Consider the following 23,176-nt stretch of genomic DNA (forward strand, 5'->3'; position numbering starts at 1 on the left):
GATTCCATTCAAACACATAATGGTAACGTTCTAATTTACCTTTGTCCAATACACTAAATTTCAAAAGAGCTTGAGCGCACCATAATGTAACTTAATGCAACCTGTATTAGCTTTTAGTTGAGGCCATCGGCTTTTTACAGAGAACGTTAACTAGCTCTCCTCCTGCCGGTTTTAACATGGATTTGTTGTTTACAAAGTAGCATTATCAGTGAAACAATAGGGAACATCCCCCTAATTCGTCAATAGTGAGTTTACTGTGTCCTTTTGTCCTGAAGGCGTCCCAGGGAAGATCTCTGTTCATCCCAAACATGTTTTCTATTGTCACAGGGTTAATGGGGTGCCTTTTTCCCGGAGTCCTGCTTTTTAGCCTGCGCACAATTGATGTGACACAGTAGAAAAACATCGGCCACTGCCATCGGTTAATGTCATCTTATTTGCCGATAGGCTGATGGCAGTCAACAAGGCCAATATCGGCTGATACTGATGTTTGACCAATAAATTGGTGCATAAAAAATGCTTTTTTGTGTGCTTTGTTATAGATCAGGAATAGCCTTTTGTAAATATAGGCCATATTCAGGAAATTATAAAGAGTCATGGGCCAAACAGCAGTATATACATAGTTTTCAACTAGTTACACAGCAAGAAAACCAGTGTTTCTAGACCCCAAAGCTCACTTTCCTTTGGAAATTAATCCTCCATAAAAATGACCAAGCAACACAACTTGACAATTTAACATTTGACATTACAATGGTTTATTGGTCTGCCCACATATTACAGAAAGTATCACTGTATCTTCCGTCTTTTCAGGTCTGCCACCATGTTCTCAGAGGTAAATGTTTTTACCCCGTAGTAAGCAGTCGTTATGGTTCAAGAAGCAATATCTAGTGTTCAAATTAAGAAGTGCAATGGCTGGGCTTGCTAGTACTGGTTGTTAAAGATGACAGTGACACTGTGTTTAAACTAGGCTGTGGACTGTACATACAGTGCAGTTTATTAGAAGCTTCAGCCATGTTCTAATTTATTTTTAAAAACCGGCCGTGAGCCATTTGAGAACGTTGGCAAATGGGCTGTAGTTTGGCCATGCCTGTTTGTTTAGAATAAACTGCATATCAGTTGGTATTTGTAGAGCTGAATCAGTCGTGGGGTACTCAGAGTGTAGTTTGTTTTTTTGCCAACATCTTAGTCTTGGCGTGGTCCGAGAGGAAAGGTCAGGAAGGTTCTCAAAGACATTAAGATTTGTCCTCTGGAAACCATGAATACCCACTGCAAATATTATAGAAATCCAGCCATCAGTTTTAACAGACTTTATGCTCTACTACCGACAACTGCAGCCACTTTAATCCTCTAGCTTTACATGTCTAAGGTAATGTGAACAATAGGATAAGTTCAAGTCTCCTAAATGAACCTGTTAAAGCAGTACGTAAGCAAGGGAGCACACACGCAGCAGATGTGAACTTGCCTTCGGCAGGCAGTGAGTTTTAGACAGTGTCTTTGGTGTTTGACCTCAACCTGATCCAAAACACAAACACTTCTCTCAGCAGAAGGATGTGATGATAAAAGTCAAATGGGCCGTGACTTGTCTGTTTGACCAGCAGAAAGTTAGTCTCCCCTCCTCCTCCTCCTCCTGGTCAATTATTTACTTTTTATACTTCTGTCCATTGCCTGACCCTGTAGAACGCCTTGCATAATAAAGTATTTACATATTCACAGTTCGCTGTGATTACTGCTTTCCATATATACAGTGGCTGGCTGTCCATGGAAAGATTTGCTCTGTGTGTGTGTGTGTGTGTGTGTGTGTGTGTGTGTGTGTGTGTGTGTGGGTGTGTGTGGGTGTGTGGGTGTGTGGGTGTGTGGGTGTGTGTGGGTGTGTGGGTGCGCATGCATGTGCTGCGCGTGGGTGAGCGTGTTCACTTTGATGCACAGTTCAAAGTAGGATGGCATTATTTATTCATGCCTTTGTTGTTCTTATTTCCTCTACGAGTCAAAAATTCCTGGCGTTCCATTTTAGGCAGATCACGGTGAACTCAGACGGAGTCGATAGTTCTCAGTTGAATGAAACACATGCGAGCGCACACACTTTAGGAGGTGCAGTCTGTCAATACATCTTCCATCTTGGTTGTTATTTGTAGGGCCCTTTTGTCTCAGACCCCCCCTCCCCTCGCTACTGAGTTATTTGCTGTGGGGCTGGCATGGTGCTGTGTGTGTGAGTGTGTGTGTGTCTGTAATGATTCCTGCTGCTGATGGAGGTACCTCTAGGCTCTTGTGTGGTGGTCCTAATGGGCAGTCAGGTGCCTTGGCTCTTGGTGACTGGGACTGAAGCCTTTGTATCAGCTTTCCCACTCCCAGTACCACCACTGCCCACAGCCACATTGCTGACCCATTGCAGGACCAATTAGCCAGGACCAGGAGAGCTGTCACTGCCATTGTTGCTCCTGTCCACTGCTGTACTGTATTTATGTCATGCTATGGAGGTTTCAATTTATTGCATGTGCCAGCTTATCTGTTGTGGGAGCAGGAGTGAAGGAAGGGAGGGGGGGGGGGGCGATGGGGGGTCGGGCGGGGGTTTTGAGGAAGGGAGCTGTCCCCGAAGGCTGTGCTCGAGCAGATCAATAATTGACTGGCTGATTGTTTGGCAGGAAGCTCTTCAGAAGATCCGTCAGAAGAACACAATGCGCCGTGAGGTGACAGTGGAGCTCAGCAGTCAAGGCTTCTGGAAGACTGGCATCCGCTCCGACGTCTGTCAGGTAACGCTCGTCAGCTGACACATACATAATGCCGCACGGTACATACACATGGATCTAACACGTGAAAGAGAACAACACATTCAGATGTTGGTATACACACAGACACAGGTCTACTTGCAGTCACTCGCTCAAACACACACTGTTTGACATTTACATAACCTTTATGTAACAATGAAAGTCACCATGTGTCTTAAGTGTTACAAAGTGCTTTGTAAGTAAAAAGATTGCTGTGACAGTAGGGAGGCAAGAACACAAATAGTAATAGCAATATAAGTAAGAAACCTTTTTTATTAAAATAGGCTTTCAACTGCAATTCAAAAGCGGTAGGACAGAAAATGAGGATTAGTTTTAGCGATTTTTTTTTTCTTTTTATACAATTTAAAAAACAAAACAAAAAAACAACTGACTATCACAAGTTCCTACAGCCCAAAGACAAAACTCCAAAATATTTAACTTACAGTCACATACACAGACTGGTAACAAGTCACTACTAAACGAGTGAAGACATGTAACAGAAGCAGATGCTTCCACACAGATGCACTGTATGGTATGTTTAAAAATGCTAAGCAGGCCCAGTCGATTCTGATTTTTATTTTTAATTTTGAGATTTTGGACAGGCATGTTAGACAGTGCTCTTTGCTACCATCATCATCAAAACAACAAATGAGGGAATATCTTTTGGAAGAATGGTGTTCATCCCTCCAATAGAATTCCACAGACTTGTAGATTTAATGCTAAGGCACGTTGAAGCTGTTGTGGTGTCACATGGTGGCTAAATACCTTAAAGAGCAAATCCTCATATTTACGAAGCTGACAGCAGAGGGTGTTAAGCTTTTTTTTGATATGTGACTTTAAATGATAAATTAATATCAAATAAGCTCTTTAGGCAGACTGTTGAGACCCAGACACATCAAACCGACATCAGAGAACTAGTGGTGAGGAAGGGTGACTGTTGCCTTGCCTCACATCACCTGTCTTTTGGCCAGAAAATTGCACTTGATGACACCGCAAAGACTATAGCTGACAGCAAACTAGCACATATGGTCTGGACCTGTGTGAGAGGAAACGACTCTCCAGACCAGCAGATGGCGGAAGCTGTATTTAACATTCACAAAGGACATCAACAGGATGATTTTGGGATGCTAGTTAGCCACTTAGCGCATTGAGAACACAACCCGATGTTGAAAGAAGAAATATTTACTGTGTGCTAGTGCGCAATAACACAAACAGTTGCAAACATTTAAAGCACTCAGTAGCTACAAACGTAATCTGATTTGATATAATAAGTTCGTTTTGATCTTGTGCCCTCTTGACTTTAGTTAATTGTTTACTTTCCCCACTTCAGTTTCTCCTCTTGGGCGCTTAGTTGAACTGCCTGTCAGAGTGATTTCTCTCACCGACAGGCTCCACCACCGAATCAATATGCTGAATCTGCCAAAAATAGCACACCTACCGCAAAACTGACCTTCTCAAGCACTCCTAGTTCTGTGGCACTGTTTACCGTAAGGGACATCAGGTGATCTGCTGAACTATCACTTTTGCCACTATGCAAAGAAGAGGGTGATTGCGGTAGATTTTTAAGAATCTGATGTGGAGGCTTAAGATGCTTAAAATCGTTAAGCATCTGATAGGTTTACAAAACCTTCAAATTTACTTTCATGTCTGATCTTTAACTACATTAAACAGGAAATACTACAGTAGAATTTTTAGATCAAGACATCTTGAGTTGTATGCAGGCTTAAATTATTTAAATAATTTTGCTTTTAATTTTGCTCTGGCCCCCTCTTTAAGTTTGTATTCAACATAAAACCTTATTATCTCAATGAAATCTAACGGATATGTGACACCAGGAGGCATCATTTAGGCTGGTAAAAAAAATATGCTGGGCTGGTGGATTTTTTTAATCTACCAGTCCCCTTGGTCGGTGAGTCAGAAAGTTAGTTTTGGACACTGCCGCCTCCGTGTTTAAAGTGAGTGCATAGAAAATAATAGGACTGGCTGTTTTGATGCGTGCTGTTTGGGGCGGTGTGTCTTTGGGCCTTTGCAGAAGTTGGCTTCTCTGATGGCAAATGTCCGTACATCTAGTGACACCAATCTGTACTTTGGTGCAACGGTTAAGACTGAATCTGAAATCATGCTCTGTTATCTACAGGGTCAGAGTGTCAGCAATCTCAACAGCAGCCAGACAACGAACAGCCAGACAACGAACAGCCCTGGAAGTTATCAATAAAATATTAAAATCAATTCTAAAACTGAGTGAGAGCCAATTCAGGGCAGCTAAATACTAAGTGCTGTGGTCACATTTAATGGACAATTCTGCCTTATTACATTACTGGTTCTACTTTGATCCACTGTCTTATTGTATACAGTTTTCCTGGGCCATGTGGGGAGCACTACTGACGTTTTGGATGCACACACTTTTGGTTTTTACCTCCAAATCAAGAGGTTTAGATATTCTAACCTTGTAATATGCATTGTATTACACGGCAATTATCCTTTAAATTTGCACATACATGCACACAGCGGTACTTCTACTCAGACCGACACGGACCAGTGCTCACAGCACAGCACAGCCACAGTCAGAAACTTGGCTTCTGATCTTTCCACACATTGCGTCACTTCTCTATTCAAGTGTCAAGATCTGTGTAAGGAAAGTGGACTCCCACAGAGCCTCAGCAACCATACCCTTCATTAAGTAATGTCTCAGACCTGCCATTTTATTTACATACAACTTCACCACCACTCAGTCTGCCAAGAGTGAGTGCACCGTTATCTTTCCTCATGCACTTATTAGCAGCAAAATAAACCAGAATGGAATTCAATCTCCATATGGTCAACATGTTATCTCGATTTCAGGGACGTGGGACAACATATGCAGCTTACAGTTCCATGCGCATACAATTTGGCGGCCCTAATGAGACTTGAACCATAACCCTGAATGTGTTAGTGCCATGCTGTGCCCACTGAAACATACAGGGCTGCATTTGTTCATGGATTTGTCAGTGTAATGAAGTGGACTGGCTTTACTTTTATAATTCTTTTAGTTATTGTGTATTCCAGTATTTTCTGCCTGTTACTCAGAAAATAATTGCCACCGCGATGTGCCGTTGCACATCTCTTTCTCTGAACACATCCCTGTATGCAGCGAGGATAGCCTACAGCTGGTACTCATGCTCACATTTGGAGAGGGATGACAGAGAGTTCTAGCCTCGCAAACCAGACCTCTCTTATAGCAAGGTCTAGCAAAGAAGGATCCGATCCATAATTGCTGCCCAATTATATTTGCTTCAAGCTGTACTGCTACGACTAATTGGTTCATGAATAATTTCAGTTCGAACTGCGGCGGTACACTCTGCACAACGTGTGACACAGACAAGATAGAACGGCAAAACTGACCCATAGTTTTCCTGATTCTAAAAGCAGGTGCTCTATTCCGAACAGAATCAACCCCCTCGTTACTGACATCGCTCGGCTACACCAAGGTTGTTCCACTTGAAAGGCTCAGTCAAGGACCAGGCTACACATTGAAGGCTGGAATTTACTTATTCATCAGTATTTTTTCTTTTATATTTATATGTTTATTTTTTGATTCATTGCTGCTTCTCTGCTTTGTCTTCTTGTCTATTTGTGTCCCTGATCACATCCATGTGAAGGCTATCACTTTATTTGAACATTTCAAGAGAAAGGCAGCTTGTTTTCTCTTCTGCATCAGGGAAAATAAGTGTGGGCGCGCCTTTATTCACTGCAACAGTGTGACACTTTTATTTACTTATCATTTCTTACTATATTCATTAATCAACTTACTTATTTATCACATAACTAAGCCAGAACACAGGGGAATACTTCCATCTACAGTGACATTGCCGACAGGCAGGTAGGAGGTAGATTAAATCTCTGCTACAGATTTAAATTGCTTTAATACTTGCCATTGCTGAATATATGTTGCCTAATAATAATCTACTAAAATAAGTTGGAGTAGAGCACTGTAAAGCCTTTAGCCTTACAATGACATCTTTATTACACAAAATTACAGTGCAGATAAGTATAAATGCTCAGTTATTTTTTATCCTGTAAGAATCAAATGGATGTGAACAAAGTTGTAGTTGTTAAAAACATTTTGTCATATTTGCTGAAACTGTCACTAAAGCCACACATTAGTACATGAGACAGATAATTTAAAAAAAAATCATGTTCCTCCTCCTCGTAGTGCTTCTAATGGCATTTGCAAGAATCCACCGCACCTGAATGAAAGCAGCCAATCAGAGCCGAGGAGTCTCTAACACATCTGTCAGTTACTGCTCAGGTCAAAATGTCAAACTAGGCAGCACCAGTCAAATAGGAATCAAGATTCTTTTACTGCATTTCATATTTGTCGCCTCAGTTGTTTTCAGAAACATGTTTTAGTGCACTGTTTACTTGTAAAATGATAAAGTTTGTGACCCAGCCACCATGTTGGAAACAGTCGAGGCAAAACCAAGCACTACCTGCCGGCTGGAGCAAACTGTTGCAATCTTACATCTGAACAGTATGTACACAACAGTATAAGAAAGTTTGCTCTGGCTGGTGGATGGTGCTTGGTTTTGGCTCAGCTGTTTTCAGCATGGCAGTTGGAGCAAGCATTCTCATTTTATAGCTAAACAGTATAGCAGAATATGTTTATGAAAATGTTCCATGCAAAAAATAGGCCATACAGTTGCAGAATCTTGATTCATATTTTATTAGCAAATAGACTGTGTAAAATATTGGACGTAGCTACCTTGAGTCACCCAATGGTTCGTCAATGCTCGTTTTGAAGCCTCGAGTTTAGGCTGTCGCCTCCTTGGTTTTTTGGAGACAGAAGTGACCATATTTGGATGAGAGGGTAGAGGTGTGAATTAGGGATGGACATGGATACTCGAGCCATCGTCATGTCTAATGACTCAGTGTGGGATGTTAGTCACTGCTGCTGTGTTAGCTCGTGCTAACCGGGCAGACGTTGTCCTGACCGTGACGAAATCATCTCCGGACCCCAGAGACGGTCCTTCAGTGCTGTGTCCAACCTATGTAATAACAGCAACAGAGGGTTTGCTGAACTCTCGTACGTTAACTTTAAATTTATGGTTTTGCCAACTAACAGTCCTATTCTTTTGTTAGATAAATTTTTTTTTTTTTTTGTGCAAGTACTCAATTATAGAAGTTACTTAAAATGCCCATCTCTAATGTGAATGATCAAGAGATAGATCTGACTTGTGGGCTGTTGTTGTCGCAGACAGTCTGTCACTCAAGTCGCCCCGCCCTTAAATATGGGTAGCTTTAAGCCTCAATAAAAATGAAAACAAGTGAGTTGTGTAAAAATTCAACTCCTGTACTGTCATGAATGTTGAAATTAAATATAGAGACTGAAACAGTTTTTTGTGCCAGGTTGTAAACATGTTAACAGCTGCTGTAAATGTGGGCATTGTAACATGGGGATCTGTGGGGATCGACTCGCTTCAGGAGCCAGCCTCAAGTGGCCATTCAAGGAACTGCTGTTTTTGGCACTTCTGGCTTCATTTTTCAGCCTCAGAAGTTGCTTCTTGGATCAGCATTGTCAATTTTGTTCATGAGCAGTAATTAAGATGACTGACGGCTGTGTTAGAGACTTTTCGTCTCTGATTGATTGTTTACCTTCAGCCATAGTGAATTCTAGCAAATGCCATCAGAAGCACTATGAGGAGGAGGAAGAACACGATGATTTTTTCAGACTATCTGTCTCATGTACTACTGTGTGGTTGTAGTGACAGTTTCAGCAAATATGACTAAGAGTTATTTTAATAAAAGTTACAAACTGTAGCTTCAAATCTAAAACAAGCTGGAATAACCACTTTATGACATTCCAGTTAATAAAACAATGATAAAGTGTGTTAAAGTGCAATTTAAAATTCATGCTTGTAATATTTCAGCCAGGGGAAAAAGAAATTCAGGCCGCTGGTCAGGTTGGACAGCGTCCAAACTGCCCAAACGTCATCCATGACAGTAAATTAGAAATTTCCCACCTTTTAATTACCAGAGTATCAACTCTAACAAGCCCCCACTTCGCCTCTCTGCACACACATATACTCACTCACTCCGGCACTCATCAGAACAGGTCGGGAGCTGTAGACACGACCAGGGCCTGGCTTTGTTAATTGGATGCTTAACAAGGCCTGGGGAGTGTGTCACCACGGCCCCTGTGATGGCCCCAGGGCTACGTGGCAGCACTGCTTGTAGCCGCTGGGCCTCGGGCTCACCCTCCCCAGTAGCACTAATTAAAACATGCATGGCTCCCTCCTCTCATGTGGTGGCACGGGGTTAATGTGTGTACACCAGCCTTTGCTACAGTTCCTCAGCCACTCCGAACGACCGACTTGATAAGCCTCCACTAATGATTCTGTAGATTGGCTCTCTGACTGTCAGACTAATTCGCTGACCGCTGACTATTTTCTGTTTTGCTTCTCACTTTCCATGTCACATTCCCTCGCTGATATAAACACTCACTTCACTCACAAACCATCCACCAGTTTCTCAGCTTCCTCCGTTTCACTTTTCTTTCACTTTGTTGCTCTCAAACTTTTTTCTTTTTTAATATATGAGGGTCAGAGGGGGCTGTCAGTGTTTGTCCGAGTGTAAGTGTGTCAACATGCCAGGATGGGCTTCGATTTGACTGTCCTGTCCAAATGTGAATTTTCCCTCCTCACTGTCATTCCCCCTCACAGTGCAGCGATTGGGTTTTTGATTATTTCATCTCTCTGTTGCAGAGCGCCACTTAATAAATAATGACTGGCTGATTGATTTCTCCCTGCCTGTTCCTTCTATCAACCCTCTCCCTTTTCATTCTGGCAATCTCTTCATCACACTTTCTCTCAAAACACACTCTTCTTTCATATAAGGCATGATCCCCATTCCCTGTCTCTTCCTGTTTCTTCCCCCTTTTCAATTTGTCTCCCTTTGCTGGCTTTCCCTCTTGCCCTTTTTGCCAATTCTCTCTGTCCTCCACAGCACGCCATGATGCTGCCTGTTCTCACCCACCATATCCGGTACCACCAGTGTCTGATGCACCTGGATAAGCTCATTGGCTACGTCTTCAAGGAGCGCTGCCTCCTTCAGGTAAGACACAGTCACGACAGCTCCTTACTTACAAAGTGACTCTACGCCCCAACCCAGGCTGCATTATTTAAAGGCTGGCATGGTTGATAACTAACAGGATAGATATGGGTAGGCAAATCCCTGCAGTTCTTTTAGGCAGGGTGCAGTTCTACAGCCGGTCAGATAAAAAAGTAAACATTTTGTGCAGGGGCTGCTTGTGCGCAGGGATCCAGGGAGGCAGCGTTCGCCTCATTACTGTGCCCATTCCACCTCTGCAGGGATAGTTCAGGTGGAAACAGGGGCTCAGGAGTCAGCTAAGGTAACCCACACACCGGCCTGAGTCATATCTCTGCAACAAGCAGCCCGGGTCTGCTGTGAGTTGCAGTGACAGTAGTCAGGACAACAACAGCCTCCTCCGTAATGCCAGCTTTCCCCTGTCAGGTCTGCAGCCTCAAGCTGTGTGCTCTTGGAGTAAGCCCCACGGCTGCCTCCAGCAATATTGAAGAGCTGTCATAACCTGATACATTAGAAATCAATGTGTTGTAGCCTATACATAGTTAAAAAGGGGAAGGATGCATTAAGATGCGCTCAAGGCTCTGTGTGTGTGTCCGTGTGCCAGACTGCTCAGCGCTAAGGGTGTGTTTATGTGTGGGGATTTGCACATATCGATCGACGATTGGCCTTTTTGTCATTTGGATAATGACGACCTGTCATCACGAGTGCTAAAAAGGAAACACTGACCCGCTGTGAGGCCAGCCGGCGGCCGACAAGCTGCAGCCCTTTCATCGAGGAGACGCCCATTTGAGCTTGACATCTCCGTCTCTTGGGGAGAAGATAATGGATTTGTCCCTCCCTCTTTCTCATTCGAGTCCTTCATCTTCAAAACGAGACAAACAAACAAAAGAAAAACAATTGGTTTGATCATGACAGCTCACATACAGGCCTCTGCAGTGTGTGTTGCCCCTCTGTCTGTCTGCATCGCAATTCTCTCCACTGAGGTGTTAATACCATGACATTGCTGTTTGTGTGTGTGGATAAAGCCAGGGCTGTCAGCAGTTCACCACTACTGGGACCTGAAATGGCCCAAGTATGGAGCCATCATTGCTGGGCTTACAGCACCTTCCTCATCTACTGCACACACACACATCAGCGGCTAATGTCCCACAGCACACACACTTTGTGCCCAGATAGATTTGGACAGAACGGCTGCAGGAGTGCAATGGTGCTTGTTCAAACAGCCCTCTCCGAGTCAGAACTGATTTCAGAACTGCCGTCTCTTCCCATTTGCCTCCTTTCTGATGGGATGATCACATTTAATGAGTTGAATGTTTTCCGGTGGCGATTTCCAACATGAGAGAAGCTCGTACCACTCTGTGATTGCATTATAAATGAATTGTGCTTCAATTCATGGTTTGTGTGCTTTGAATTAATTTATCTCTGGCTTTACAGAATGTGTGGGTGAGTTAAAACATTTTCAAACGACAGTATGAATGTTATAACACTGTGCTCTGTAAAGGAATACTAAACTGAAAATGTGAGTTTGAGTGTCTATATCAGATGCCCAGGGCTCTGTAGTCAAGACCAACTTAATTGAGTACAATTGGAGTCCAAATCAAGACCGAGTCCGAAGCAAATCGAGTCCTGTTCAAGAAACCAAATTTAAAGGTCCAGTGTGTAGAAGTTAGTGGGATTTAGTGTCTTCAAGTAGTGATGATTGCAGATTGCAACCAGCTGAGACTTCTCCTGGTTAAAATTCCTTAAGTGTTTATTGTTTAGGAGGATTTTACCTGGAGCCGAATTATACACAGATGTCTCTTCCTCCTAGAACAAATGGTCCAGGTAATTAAAACTAGTTAAAGTAATGAATAAAGCAGTTTTACTTAAAACAAATTTGTTTTTTTCTGACATTCTTATCGTGAGGGACCTGCTAACTATGGTGTCCAATGTGATAATGCAAATGGCCCTAGAGCTTGTGCTTGGTTTGTCCATTCTGTGCTACTGTAGAAACAGTGCAACATGATCTCCATAAACAAGGGCCCACTCCCTATCTATATATAAACAGCTTATTTGACGGTAACAGAAACACAATAATTCTCTTTTTCAGGTGATTATACACTAAAGAAAACATACTTATTTTATTATATTCCCATTTCTGCCCAAAATATCCCCCTAAATCAGGGGTAGGCAACCTGTGGCTCTGGAGCCACATGCAGCTCTTTAGCCCTTCTCTAGTGGCTCTATGTGGCTTTGACAAAAAATTACATGGAAACAATTATTTTTTACATGTTAATTTTCATTTGTCATTGTTGTAGGCCGAAAGTGATTCTTATATTTTCCAATTGAAAAAATGTGTAGCCTATACACTCTAACTAGTGATGGGACAAGATTAAAAAAAGAATCTAATTAATTAGAGGCTTTGTAATTAATTAATCAAGAAAAAATGCCAAAAATTAGGGAACTGAGAACGGTGCGATTAAATGCGCAATTTTTTTAATGTATTATTTTTTTGTGTTATTAATTAATCAAAATTAACGTGTTTAAATCCCAGTCCTAGTTCTATCATTCCATCAACTAAAATGTGCATCATATGTCAGTCTGGCACTTTTTCCTAAATTTTGGGGAACATTGATAGCAGGGCTTTTTCTGAGTTTCCCTAGCTAGGCTGGTTATGGATTCCAAATCCGAAAAAGAAAAAGTCTCAGAGGAACATCAAGAATTTAATAGTGCTTGAACAGATTTGCTTGCTTCATGGCCAACACTGCAACGTTAAAAGTTCCAAATAATCGAAATAGCACACTGGAGGGTAACAACTAATCATATTAAAGGTAAAAAGGATAAAACATAAAAGAAAAGGTAAAATGTATGAATGACTGCTCTTTTAAAACTATTAGTAATGACGACAGGCTGATTTAGACTTACTAGGCTGTGTTACCTTTATTTTAAGGCACAAAAAAAAAAAATTAGACCAAAAATGGCTCTTTTGATATTAAAGGTTGCTGACCCCTGCCCTAAATCCTACACACTGGACCTTTAATTATTATGGAATTTGTTGACATTTCACCATTTAAAATTGTCTGTAGTAGTTAGTTAGTAGCTTGCTGTAAGCGATGTTACTGTTAGTGGACTGTGGCAGAAATTGCTGAGCTCAGGACTAGCCTTGCTTGCATTCTACCAGCATCATGCATCATGATCAACACTCTGTGCAACTTATCCTGAATCAGCGGCCAGGAACAACTTAACCAATCCGCAAGACATGGTCTCGAGAATGAGAACAGGCTGTACCACAGCCCTGCAGATGCCTGAGACCTTATATGTGACTATTAAAGTTGTAAATGTAGCTAGAGGGAAGCGAAGAGTGTTTTCCTGATATCAGACAGAATTGTCAACTCCTTACTCTCAGTTTCCATTTTCAGTCTGACATCTCACCTCACTCAAACTGATTTGCGTGGGGTAGGGGGTTCGATTTTCCTTAAGAAATCACGACAGATTGTTGTGTCACTCTGAATCTAACATCATTTTAGGTACACATTGATGTGTTGCCTTAACAACATTCTGGTTTGATGGAGTTGAGAGAGAGCTAAGTAAAACAAACTAAGATGCTGGGTAGTATTAAGTCTCAATAGCAGCATCTATCTTGTCTATAGCAAATACCATTGTTGTTATGACTCCTCATTGGTTCTGGCGCTCAGTTTAACAATGCTTGACAACAGCTTAACAGTGGCATTAGTCCCAACCTTGCCGCTGATTGGCTAATCACTGAAGCGCTGTTTCATGTTAGGATGCTAGATGAGACAGTCAACTCAGTGGAGTGGGCGGATTCCAAGGTTGTGACCCAGGCAAAATGGGTGTTTTAATTGTACTAAATAATTTAAAATAGTGGCTTATGCTTTAGGGATGGTTTGAGCGATTTCTATGAATTTTCTTTCATTGCCATGACATCTGATCACATTTCATATCTCCTGTAAACCCAAGTCAACGCCCTCCACAAAGTGGCACATTGCGCCTCATAAAGCTCAGGTTCAAAAAGGAGCATGGGGTGGCCATCATGTGGGCCAACAATCCTTTTTGGTGGAGAAGGAGTGTGGGAAGAAGTAGATATTCGGTAGTTGGGCTCACCTTTTTATACAGGACCAGCTCTAGAAAAAACTCCTGAAATGGGTCTGGGTTCTCTCCTTCTGAGGACTTGCTGAGGTTACTATGGAGTAGGCTTAGGTGGCATCTATTTTTCATATCTTCGTACCTCTCTGACATTTCACCAGACTTTTCAGTATAGTTCAGAATTTGTGTGCCACACCCACTGTTCCACCAGTAGAGACTGACCAATGGTGGTGTATGCTGTGCACTACATGCAGTACATCCTCAATATAGCATCTCTGTATCACTTTGATAGAAAGGAGGGCATCTCTGTTTTTGACGGTATTGAAAATAATACCGTTAGGGTTTCCAGATACCCTGATATGCCGTAATACTGTGATACTGCCAAGGCCTACTAAGAAGCACTGGACTGAACGTGGCCATGTTTGAGTTGTCTTTGCATAATCACCTCTATGCAACTGCCTGTTGTGGATACATGCCTATAAATGAAAATAAAAGGTTAATTGTACACATTTCAGGCAGTCCTGCAGCTTCCTGTACTCAACATTGATTGATTATAATAGAAGTCAGAAACAATACTAATCTGGAGTTTTAGAAATGTTTTGACATTGATGATTTGACATGGTGAGCATACACAGCATCAGTATGAAAGCTAGCGCAGGTTGCAAGTATTTTTACAGAGGAGCAGGTCTTTGGCTGTCATTCTCAGTTTGGAGCCGTTGAATTGGCATTTCAGAATGGGAATTTTTGTTCTTGCTTTGAAGGGTAATGAGCTGTACTCCCATTAAAGGAATGAGAATTTAGTTCCCTTTTTTCTTATTTTCCTTAGAAAAGATGAAAGCAGCAGATCATCTGGGAAACCAGAGGGTTTGGTGGGTCTGTACTGAATCAATGCTTGTTTCCAGCTGCTCTCTGTAATGTTTTAATGAAAGCATATCTGCGAATCAAAATTGCAAAGAGAACATATGTCGTAAATGTATAATCACTGTACTATACTCAGCCAGTAAAGCTATGGATTCTTTGTGCAGAAACATACCTGTTATTTCAGTACAGAATGGCAATGTGATCCTGGCATGAGGCAACTGACAAAAACCCAGCCTGAGAGCTGGAGCCCCAGCACTCTGCACTTCCCCCTGCCTGGCTCCAGTGAAGCCACGGCCCTTTGAAGCTCCTCTTCTGAGAGCCTCCCTGTTAAACATTTAACATTTAAAACTTGTGGGGGGGTGGTTGGTGGGCTGGGGTTGGAGAGACGTGTGTTCATGGTCGCCACATGCTCCCGCATCCCCACATCCACCAGACCCTGATAATCCTACCCACCCCCTGTTGCTTCATCCCCATTCCTCACTTTTGACCCATGCTGACAGAATGAGAGGCATCAGAGAGGATCTCAATAATTTAACTGTACAAGTCCTCGGCCTCGGCTCTGATATTGCATGCTTTTGTTTGTGTGCCCCCACGAAAGTGTCTGTGACTCTGTGTACACAGTACCAGGGTATTTTATTTGTTTTGTTATTCATGGCATTGCATGCTCAGCCATGTGATTGAGGTGTCCATTTGTTTCAAGTAGGGCTGGCCTGAATACCATTTTACAGGCTTAGGATATTTGCTTGTGTTTGTGAGTGAGTATCTGAATATTTTTTGTTACAAATGAAAAATGTTACATATAGTAGCAATGCAAGGCATGGCCTGCAATGGCACACATAAAGTACTATGTGTTTATATGTGATGCAAGTACGAACCCAACAGTGAACGAATATTGGTTAAAACCAAGTCCAAACCAAAACCTCAAGCCACAGCTTGAGTTTGATTAATACTTGACACAAGCGGTACATGACAGTTCAGCTGTATATACTTAGGACTTAGTTCTGACTCATAGTTTGTCAGATTTTACCAGTTAATCACCAACACAACGCCACATGGATATATTCAGGGTTCTCACAGTCATCAAATTGGAGAAGTTATGCAATCAGAAAAACTGTTTTCCAGGCCCAGAAACTTGGAGCAGTCAGAATGTTTTGGGGAAGTTTTGAACATACATTGTTTTGACTATTATATAAAAAATCCCCAAACATGTTTAACATTAAGCGAAATATGTTCCTCATATTACTGATCTAATATCTAGTGCTTGCTGCATGACCATTGAAACGTCACTTGTAGAGGTCAACTGATAGTGGATTTTTAATGGCCATTATAATAATGATAGTTTGGAGCAGGAAAGAAATGATAACTGATTGATCGGCAGATAACACCTGACTAAATTTCACACACAAAGGTAGTGCTAAGCTTGCTACTTAATTCTAGCGAAATTATACCAGCAAGGCTTGCTTGAACAACAGAGAAAGCACATAATGCTATGCTATAATTAACAACCTTATCATGCCCAAGAAGTAAAGCTGGCCAATATTATCTTCCATTTAAATCGTACAAATTATCTTAAGCAGATATTACATTGACTTTGCATGCGGGGTACTCTGCTAAAGCCTTACAGCCATACCCATGAGCCCAGTGAAGGTTACAGCCATCAGCCACTATCGGAGCCCTGTTCCGCCTTTAACAATAGTTTATATGTAGTGCTATCTGCGCCGATGAATCTGCCAAACCGATCAGTCAGTCGAACTCTAGTCACTAGTATCACATGATACACACTGACCATCTATGCATGTGGGTAGATGTCCAGATAAGCTATATTTGGTCAGTGTGTTAGGTCAGTGATCCACTTGGTCAGGGGAGGACTGCGTGTGCGTGTTGAATAATGTACAGCTGTACTGCCATACAGGCCTACCCATTTTGGATTACTTGAGTAAAGTCATGAAAATAGGATAACATTTTATGACACAGTTATAGAAAAGTTTAAAAATTCATCAGTAAATGTGTGTGGGAATCTTATATATTCCATGTGATTTTTGTGTGCTATATAAATGTAATTTATTATTATTATCATTATTAACCAGTTTTTGAAGTATTAAACTAACACTAATATTTAGTTCAACTAAACTTCCCTTATAATATTTAAAATAAAACTGAAAAGAAGGCGGAAACAGATCTCGTCTTTCACCCTCATTTAGAAAAAAGTCTCAAACTGAGTAATTTTGGGATGCTCCATTAAAGGTACTATATTTTTTACATGTACGGTCTTCTGTATATTTACAGGTGTTAATTATTTATATTAAAACGTTAAATTATTTTTGATATTCCAATTCCAATGTCTGAATATCCTTAAGAATTCAAAGTTAATTGCTTTTTGAAAGGGTATTCTTATAGGGATGTCCCCATCAAGTTTTTTTTGCCCCTGATTGGAGTCATTTAATATTTAATATTTGCCGATACCAAGTCCCAATCCAGTACTTCTATTTTCCTAAACAATACAGCTGCACAGTGCACACTTAAAGTACATTAAAGATGTATCAGCTTGACAGCTGAAAAGCTCTGCGGTGTATTAAGAAAAAAAAGTCTTTGCATCCAAGTGGCTCCTTAATGTTAATTTTTTTTTACAAAATAGGTGAATACATCAAAAATTACAAACACTCCCTTTAATCCCTTTGGCCTTTTTACTGAGGGAATGTCTCTGTCCCTTTAAGAGAGTATTTTTCAGTGTTTGTTGCTTTGGTGCAGCGCATCTTTTTATCATCTGTACATCCTTAGCACTGATTAGGCTACATTAATATAATGATAAGGGCTGCCCCAATTGTCACCCAATCGTTAGTTGACCAGAAAGGTCAATAGTTGGCAAGATTTCATTGGTCACTTTGTGGCAGAAAAAAAAGAGAAGTAAAACTCTATTAGGAGCTGCACCTTGTCAAAATAAATCATGGAATTTAATTTGAGAGGACAGACACAGGAAGTGGCCACGCTCAGCAGTCAGACATAAATGGCTGGTAAATGGCTGGTACCTGCAGTTATTCCACAGGCTAGTTAATAACATGTCGGGCAGGAAATCCAAAGTGTGGATCATTTTGAGAAGGATGACCCAAGGTGATATGTAAACTCTGCAGGCAAATATCATTCATCGACTACAAACATGACGTATCATCTGAAACATGTAAGTAGCTATTTAGCACAATCATTACTGCTTTGCTGACAACGTCATTAACAGGCGGCTCGCTCAGTGTGTGACGTGCACTTGTAGATAAAATATAGGCCTATATTAATGAAGGTTCATTAGTACGGTTTTGTATTTCTCTGTAATGTTGCACAGTGTTAGCAATGTTACTGATACTATTCTTTCTCACACCTTGAACTCAAACCATTGTGTTGCCCCGCCCAAAATGTATGATTTAATAATTAAATTAACATAGTAAACATGCGGGTGACTAGTCGACTATTGGCCCTAAATGACGAATATTGGTTGACTAGGAAAATTCTTAGTCAGGGGCAGCTCTAATAATATATGTGCTTTTTGCTCCTTGGGCTTGTCTTGCACTTGGCAGTGGCGTGTTTAGTATGGTTGTCATTGGTTCTGCACTGCTGTCTGTCTCTCCTCTGCCTAAGGAAAACCACCATGCGCCATAAACGCACGAGACTTTCACGCTGAGCTGAAAAAAAAACCCCCTCATAATTTTAGTAAAAAACATAAACAGTCTCATAGTGCATTTTTGCTCTTGGTTATGGTGTGTGGTGTTTTGCCATGGGTGGGACTCAGCCCCTGCACAGAGAATTGGAGATGGCACTCCGTGTGTGTCTCTGCATGAAAGCTTTGGGAATAAAAACACCTGTGACAGCTGACGTAAAACAAAGGATCGGATCCTCTATATTGCTCAATGTACCCGATCCCGATCAGTTAAAAAATGCCTTGATTGGCCACTATCCCATTCTTAGAGATCAGATCGGGACATCCCTAATTATTATAAGATTGTATTATCATGATGTCAGTGCGTAAAATGGTCTCAAAATGACAATAATATTGTTTGTCGCAGTCATTTGCAGGGCAATATGAGGATTGAATATTCCGATATTTCAAGCAGGTCCAGTCCATTCTCTCTTTGTTTACCTCTGAGTCCTGATTAATCTGTGTATTAAATAATGCAGTGTAAAGTAATGCCATTGTTGGGTGCTGTTTGCCAAGCAGGCAGTTTGCCCACCACTTTCCCTGCATGCGGGTTCAAGAACACTATTTCCAGTCAAGTCTGCCGCTCTCTGCTGAGCGATGACGTTTATTCCCGTTTAGCCAAAGGCAGTTGAGCAGCAGCCGAGGCAGTGATCACTAAATCTAAATCCCTGCGATACTTTACGCAGTCATTATGTTGACAGGAACAGTTGCAGATGTCAATCCTCCCCACAGATTCAGCTTAAAAGCCAATACTGTTGTTGGATGTTGTCCTTAACTGAGGAGGACCTGCAGTGTTTACAGAATAAGTGATGTGTTTTTCTTGATGCATTTCCTTTAGAGCAGCAAACTCAGTAGTTGAGGCTGTGTAGTAGGCAGTCATTGACTTGTGTCTGACATCGCACAATGGGGGAGTTGAAATTGGAAGTAGACGCGGTTGTTGTTGTTGTTGTTGTTGTTTTTATTTGTATTTTTTTTATCAAACTGTCAATGTGGCGCTGAGAATTGCTAGATTTCTGCTTGTGTCATGTCAAATAACTAGTGTTTTTCTCCCAGAAAAAAAAAATGCTGTTCCTCTTAACCACAGGAAAAAAATACAATTGCTGTTGAATTTGTCGCCTCCGTGTTCAAGGCTACAAAGCTGAAGGCCTCTTGAGCAACTATAAATATTGAAACCTCTCTGTTAACGTTTTACATATATATCTCATTGGAGCTTGAAATTGATTTGAAGTTGGCTGAAAGGAGACAAGCATTTTGAAAAGCAAGCCCAGGGGGGAGAGTAGTTGGAGTTTTTTCTTTCTTTTTTTTTTTTTTGGCTGAGATTAACATTCTCCTAATGTAAGATTGATAAAGGCTTGACATATCCTACTGAGCCCTATCTTTTTCCTTTTTCTTCCCTCAGCGAGTTTGAGATGTTCAGCCACGGCAGTCTTTCTAGGCACAGCAGTTTTTGTCCTCTTTTCAAACAAAGCTGAGCATCGACTAATACGGTTCCTTCAGGGTTATTTTACCTTAAATTCCCACTTTTGCCTCTCTTTACAGGTTTGAAAGTTTAAGTCATTAATTTTCATACAGACAACTTCACCGTGACAAAGAGGCAAGAGGGGACACTCTAGCTTTCTCACCTAAATGCCGCTCCCTGTCTTCTTTTCCTCCGAGCGACTGCTGATCCAACATTATTAGACTGATTTGCTTTGAACAGTGTTACCGTTTGTAATTAGTCATTAGTCAAAAGAGGGAATGGAACGCATCAGGCTCTGTGGAGGGTTTTCACAGGGCCATGTTGTTGATGTCTAAACGCTGTCAGTTTGGCTTTTGTTCCTCACTGTGTACACGACTGGCCTGATGTGACCAGGAAAGATGCTCCAGGAACTAAAGAGCCCCAGAAGCTAAAGTCAGAGACTATATCAGGCAGTAAAAGCGCTTTTGGTGTATTCCTGTTTGCATTTCAACAACATCTGACGACCTGTGAAGATTAGGTAAATTAGACTGATAATGGAAATAGTGGCTTTTATTTGTGTCACATTTTTTTGCGTATGATAAGACAGTCTCTTTGCAGATTCTTTGTCATTTACTGCTCTGAGACTTTGATGTTTGAGTGGATGTTTGGGAAAATGCCACAAAGGCCTGTCTGTAAAGAAAGTGTTGGTCTGTCACTTTTTTACACCTTTCCATAACGAAAAAGTTTGAATGAATGAGAATTAACATGTATTTGCTTAAACTGATTTAAAAACAACCCACGTACACCTATCCTACACAGATTCTTTGGCATTTTCACTTTAATTTGACAGAGGACAGAGTAGAAATGGTGGACACAGATGAGTATGACATGAAAACAAAGGTTCCATAGCCAGAATAAAACCTGTGACGTTGTGATTATATGGCTTGCGCTCGATTACTAGGGCACACTAAACTGATTTTTTACGCTGTTGCTACTGCTAAGGGTTGGGAACGTCTGCTAAGGGTAAGGGAACGTGTTCATAGCACGTGTTGGCCAACAAGTTGTTTCGAACAATACTGGAAGGTGGATCAAAAAGCAGGGCGCCATAAAGAGGGAGGAGATGCGTATCGTTGAAATATGGGGATAATGGAGCACATTTTCAGACAGTCACTCCTGGAAGACATTCATAGTGTTACATTTGGTTGTTTACATGAACATTTCGAATGTCGGATTGTTAGTGTCACAAGGTTAGAGAAATACAGTAGTTCTTAGCTCAGCTTTCTAGTGTCCTCCATTTTGCAAAACAAAGATAAAGACAGTAGTTAAGCAAACCATGAGGACATGCATAGTGAATGACATTTCTTTTTGGGAATGCCCCCTGGTGGTGTGCTTATAAATCCCAGCAGATCCTAACAATGTTTTGGTTATTCCCACATTAGAACTATTTAGAAATGATAAAAATTGGCAGCCCTACTAGAGTGTTTTTCTCAAAACCGTTTTGCTTTAGCAGTCTTAAGCACTATTCGGACGGGATTAGTTTTACATGGGCACGTGGGGTAATGTCACTTTACCACAGGACGTCAGTAATATTAATGGCCGATTCGCACGGGATAAGAAATATCAGTAAAACTACCACAAGTGGGAGGGGTAAATCTATTCACGCACTGCCGTCCCCTCCTGCCGTCATGTGCGTATGATAGGACTGTCAAAAGCACCATGAAATTGAGTTCAAGTATTGTCGAATTAATTTAGTAGACTTCGAATAATATTAGAATTTATTATTATTATTATTATTTTTACAAAAAATATATACATGTTCATACATGACATATATATATATATATATATATATATATGAACGTGACACTTGGATGAAAACACCCGTTCTGACCTCACTGAAGTGCCAGGTATGACCAACTTCTGCTTTGCTATCTGAGCAATGTTTGGATACTTCAATACGTAGTTTTCCACCACAAGAGTGGATCCTGGTCGGCTCGTAGTGGTGACTCATTCTGATAACGTTTCATCTCTTCTTCAAAAAGGGTAGGCAGGGAGGCAGCAGGTGCAACACTCTCCCTGTATGTCTCCCCCAACAGGTCACACATCGCGGACAGCGCAGTGGGTGGTGTTGGCGCAGCGGGCTCCTCCGTCGGCGCCTCTCCCTCCGTCGCTGCGTCCCTCTCTGGCCCGGCTTGTGAACGGGATTCGCCGTGATATACAACATCATTGATAGTATTAATTAATTATTAATGATAAGATATACAAAAAAATCCTCCGCACACTTTTTTTGTATATTTTTTGTATATCTTATGACTTACGTTCCTGCTGCCTACCAGCACCTGACGATCTGTGGCTGTGCAAGGAGATTTCATTGATTCTAATTATTAATGATATTCGAATTATCAAATTTAGGTTCGAACTTATAAAAAATATATATATATTCGAATATATTTCTAACTTTTATTTTTTTTGACAGCCCTAACACACATATTTACTGCTGGTCTATTCGCACGGGATTAGTATTACCTGAGGTAATTGTCCGGGACCCTTTTACAGGAGGTAAAAGTCGCGGTAATCTTTACTGACATCGTGCGGTAATGATTACTGACATGGCACATTCGGATGGGACTAAAATCTTTGGTAATTATTACTTTACCCCACGTCCCTATGTAAAACTAATCCCGTCCGAATAGGGCTTTACACTCACTTTATTTTTGCCTCCTTTTTGCCTCAGCTTTGGCAACAGCTGTGGCTTGAGGCATTACATTTCTGGTTGTCCATGCCATTCTTATGAACACAGTATCCCTTTTTACACAGAGCTCGCGCAGTAGGGCCAGTACAAAGGTCTGTATGCTCCCTTTGCTTTCTTATACTGGACCAAACAACTGTGGCATAATGCTGCACCAGCATGCTAGCATTCCCGAAGAAAACGGGGGATGATGTATTACACACCAGCTTTGGCCTCTAGTGTGCCTCATGACATACACCTCAGGGAGCACTTTCTAAACAATAACAATGGCATAACATGGCAATAACAATCATTTATTGTCCCTGTTGTATGGTGGCTGATATCGTCCTCTGCTCAGGGGGTAAGGAGCTTCAAGACCAGGTCTTGTGTGACCTCATGTCCGTCCCATTCTATATGTGTAAACAGGGCCTGAATTAAGGCTCTAAGAAGGGCAGTCGTGGCTCAGGAGGCTAAATTGCTGAGAGGGTGTGTGTGAATTTTTGACTGAATAGCAGATGGCACCATGTTTGTGTGTGTGAATG

General features: G+C 41.4%; 1 protein-coding gene across 2 annotated transcripts in view; it reads left to right on the plus strand.

Annotated features, from left to right (window-relative positions):
* The window catches only part of drosha (drosha ribonuclease III), a 170,135-nt gene that overhangs the window by 53,682 nt on the left and 93,277 nt on the right, over window positions 1-23,176 (plus strand). For both annotated transcript variants that reach the window (XM_050056314.1, XM_050056313.1), the window contains exons 16-17: window positions 2,637-2,744; window positions 9,741-9,848. In XM_050056314.1, the coding sequence (XP_049912271.1) occupies window positions 2,637-2,744; window positions 9,741-9,848 (216 nt within the window). The remainder of the gene's footprint in view (window positions 1-2,636; window positions 2,745-9,740; window positions 9,849-23,176) is intronic.

This window comes from Epinephelus moara, chromosome 11 (genome assembly GCF_006386435.1).
Source record: "Epinephelus moara isolate mb chromosome 11, YSFRI_EMoa_1.0, whole genome shotgun sequence".
Classification (NCBI taxonomy): Eukaryota; Metazoa; Chordata; class Actinopteri; order Perciformes; family Serranidae; genus Epinephelus; species Epinephelus moara.